At 37.5% G+C, this 2,904-nt stretch overlaps 1 protein-coding gene across 1 annotated transcript; it reads right to left on the bottom strand.

Annotated features, from left to right (window-relative positions):
* Positions 1 to 1,054: 1,054 nt before the first annotated feature.
* On the bottom strand, positions 1,055 to 2,390 carry LOC100030784 (NADH dehydrogenase [ubiquinone] iron-sulfur protein 6, mitochondrial-like). The gene has a single exon (XM_016427402.2). The coding sequence runs from the start codon at positions 2,381 to 2,383 to the stop codon at positions 1,991 to 1,993; it is 393 nt and encodes a 130-aa protein (XP_016282888.1). The 5' UTR covers positions 2,384 to 2,390; the 3' UTR covers positions 1,055 to 1,990.
* Between the last annotated feature and the right edge of the window lie 514 nt (positions 2,391 to 2,904).

The following is a 2,904-nucleotide window of genomic DNA, read 5'->3' as shown; positions in this document are numbered from 1 at the left end:
GGATGGAAAAACCCACTGAAACCCCCCTAAGTGACTTTAATTATTAACACCCCCTTATTATTGGAATTGCTATGATTATTATTCTTACTTAGCCCCAGGAAAAATAGATGAGAGCAACATGCTTGCAGGGTTAATACAGATGTTCCACTCTGTCCACCCAGAATATTACCAAGAGAGCCCACTTACAAAATTAAACCCAAGGATTCTTATATACCCACTTAAATAGGACCCCTTTTTTTCTAGGCATAAAAAACTTCTGGCAAATCTGTGCTCTGAATTCCCTAACCTATATCTGGGTCATGTTGATTTTACCTATTGATCCTGCCCTTAGCAACAATGTTTCATTGACTATCTCCCTAGGCTTCCTGTCTGTTGTTAGATTCCATGGAAACATGTATATTGAGAATGAAACTGTGTGCCAAGTAGATGTGTGATCGTGAGGATATAAAATAAAGCCAGGCTTCAGCCAAGGTGGAGCAATTTATTCTGTGAAACCTGTGCTGTGGGTTGAATGCAAAAGCTGTGTCCCATCCATCATTCTGCCAACACCACCCCACCTCCAAGACCCCATCCCCTGTGGGAGGCTGGCCCACTCCACAGCACATTCTAATGAAGGAGATAAGAAATTTCAGATGCAAATTAAAAGTCTCTTGGTCTTTAGGGTGCAATGGCAAACCATATGACAATGGCTCGTTTTTAATATCATTTTTTACTGATAAAGCCATATTTATTTCTTATGTTGAACCACTTGACAATGGTCATGAGAATTTTCTTCTTTGGCAGAATTTTCTTATTCAGTAGGTGGAGATGAGGCTATATTATCCACAGAAATAGATACCAGGTTGAATCTCAGAAGATTAGTTGTTTGGTGCTCTCTTGGGGTTCTTGAGATTATATTTCTGTCAATGCAGCTGGTGTTAGTGGTAGAAAAGAAGGCAAGCCCCTTCTCCACAGTGATTGCTTTTTTCAGTGATGGCTGCAGGGCTGGGAGTTTAGGAGGTCTTGTTCTTCTCAGTTTTGGGGTTCAGGGTCTTGGGCCATTTCCATTGAGTTCTTTTTTTTTTGTGAAGCATTCTTTATTTCTTTGCATCTTGGAACAAGTGATGGAATAATGGTACAAAAGAAGACATACATTTTTTCAGACATGGTCAATATGTTGATCTGTTTGCTTGGCTACAGCTATTTGTCACAAGGAAGGGCTTCCCCTTAGTAGGGATAGAAACTGAATAACTGTCATAATGATGCAAGAAAAAAAGATTATCAGCAAAACATTTTATATTTTAAGATATACAGAAAAGAGCAGAAGTTCAAAAGGGGACAAAGACAAGCAGAAGTTTTCTTACTATCATATTAAATTTAATACATACAATCAATTGATATTTTTATTAAGCGCCTACTATTATATGTGCCAGGCATAAACATATATAAACTATACATAATAGTTTAATTACAACTCTCTTTTCCATTCTTAATATTGAAATGTTCATATATGATATCATAAGAAAAAAACCATCCCATTTTACAGATAAACTCTGAGAGATTACGTGATTTATCTATGATTATAAAGCTAGTATCAGAACTGAAAGGCAAATTTAGTTTTCTGACTTAAGAGTTCAGTTCTTTTTCTAATCTATGTAAGGTTGTCTTTATAATCTCTAAACTATCACCAACAATTCAACATATAAACAGATTAAAGTAACTTTATTTTAATATTTGCTAACAGAAAGGTTTTGATTTTTCTTAAAAGAGACCAAGCCAATGTGTTAAAAGACTGACTGACTTGACCATACATTTATAAAAAACAATGCAATTCAAGGGCTGTATTTCATGGGGAAAAAGTCACTTTAAACTTATACTCAACAATTATGTTCTATTCATAGAATATTTTTTAAACAAGGCTTATGTTTTGTGATTCTTAAATACATTTTTTTAAAATACCAAAATTCTTACATGCAGAAACTTGTACAAGGTCCAAAGAATATAACTGGTTTCAGTGATGGTGATCTTGTTTAAACTGAAGTCCACAATACCCACAAGTCCCAGTTTTAGTCTCTTTGTCCAAGTTTATATACACTTTTGGGTGACCCAGAGCGCCTCCTCCACCATCACATGATATCACTCGACTTTCCACTTTGCACACTGGTTGCTCTGCTATCAAATCAATTGCAAAGTTTTCATTTACCTCTTTCTGGCGACCAACAAAGCGAATCCTCCTGTAATCATCTTCATCATAAACCTGGCCCGTGTGGGTAATTTTCTCCCCCGTGGGCGATATCTGCACACCAAAACATCTGGCGGCCGCGGGGAAGCCCCGGCTGGGCCCGAGGCTGCGGCCCAGAAGGCGGCCGAAGGTCACAAACACCACCGCCGCAGACGCCGCCATTTTCCCCCTCCATTGAGTTCTAAGAGGACATAGTGACTAAGGTGATGGTAATGGCTTGATTTAGCTAGAACATTTTCTTTGGAGTCTGTTGCTGCTTCAAATGAGTCTGGCTTGCCTGCCCTGTAGGTGGCATTTGGTTGGCAGTTAGAACTAACTAATCCCTTCCTCATAGCAATTTTTTTTCCTGGCCAACAAAGCACATAGTCTTTTGAAATCTTATCAAAGAAACATATTGCTAAACCAATCAATAAATCAATCAAAAAGCATTTATTAAGTTCTTTAAATGAATAGGCTGCTTTGTTTTGGCAGCCAGTTATGTTTGCATATAAATGAATCCTGTTTGAAGAAGCAGGTTTGGGAGGCAATGGTATTTATTTCAACAGTGTGAAAAAAGAAACACATTAAGTTTTTACTATAGCCCAGGTATCATATTCAATGGAAGAGAGGTGCATTACAATAACAAAAATATGCTCCCAGCCCTCCTTCTTGAGCTTATATTTTAATGGGGAAATACAGATAAG

The sequence above is a fragment of the Monodelphis domestica genome, chromosome 2 (assembly GCF_027887165.1).
Source record: "Monodelphis domestica isolate mMonDom1 chromosome 2, mMonDom1.pri, whole genome shotgun sequence".
Taxonomy (NCBI): Eukaryota; Metazoa; Chordata; class Mammalia; order Didelphimorphia; family Didelphidae; genus Monodelphis; species Monodelphis domestica.
Note: the sequence above shows the minus strand (reverse complement) of the source record. Positions and strands in the feature narration are given on the sequence as shown.

Bases quoted from the DNA above. Each gene is read 5' to 3' on its own strand.
- LOC100030784 (XM_016427402.2), bottom strand. From the start codon at position 2,383: ATGGCGGCGTCTGCGGCGGTGGTGTTTGTGACCTTCGGCCGCCTTCTG.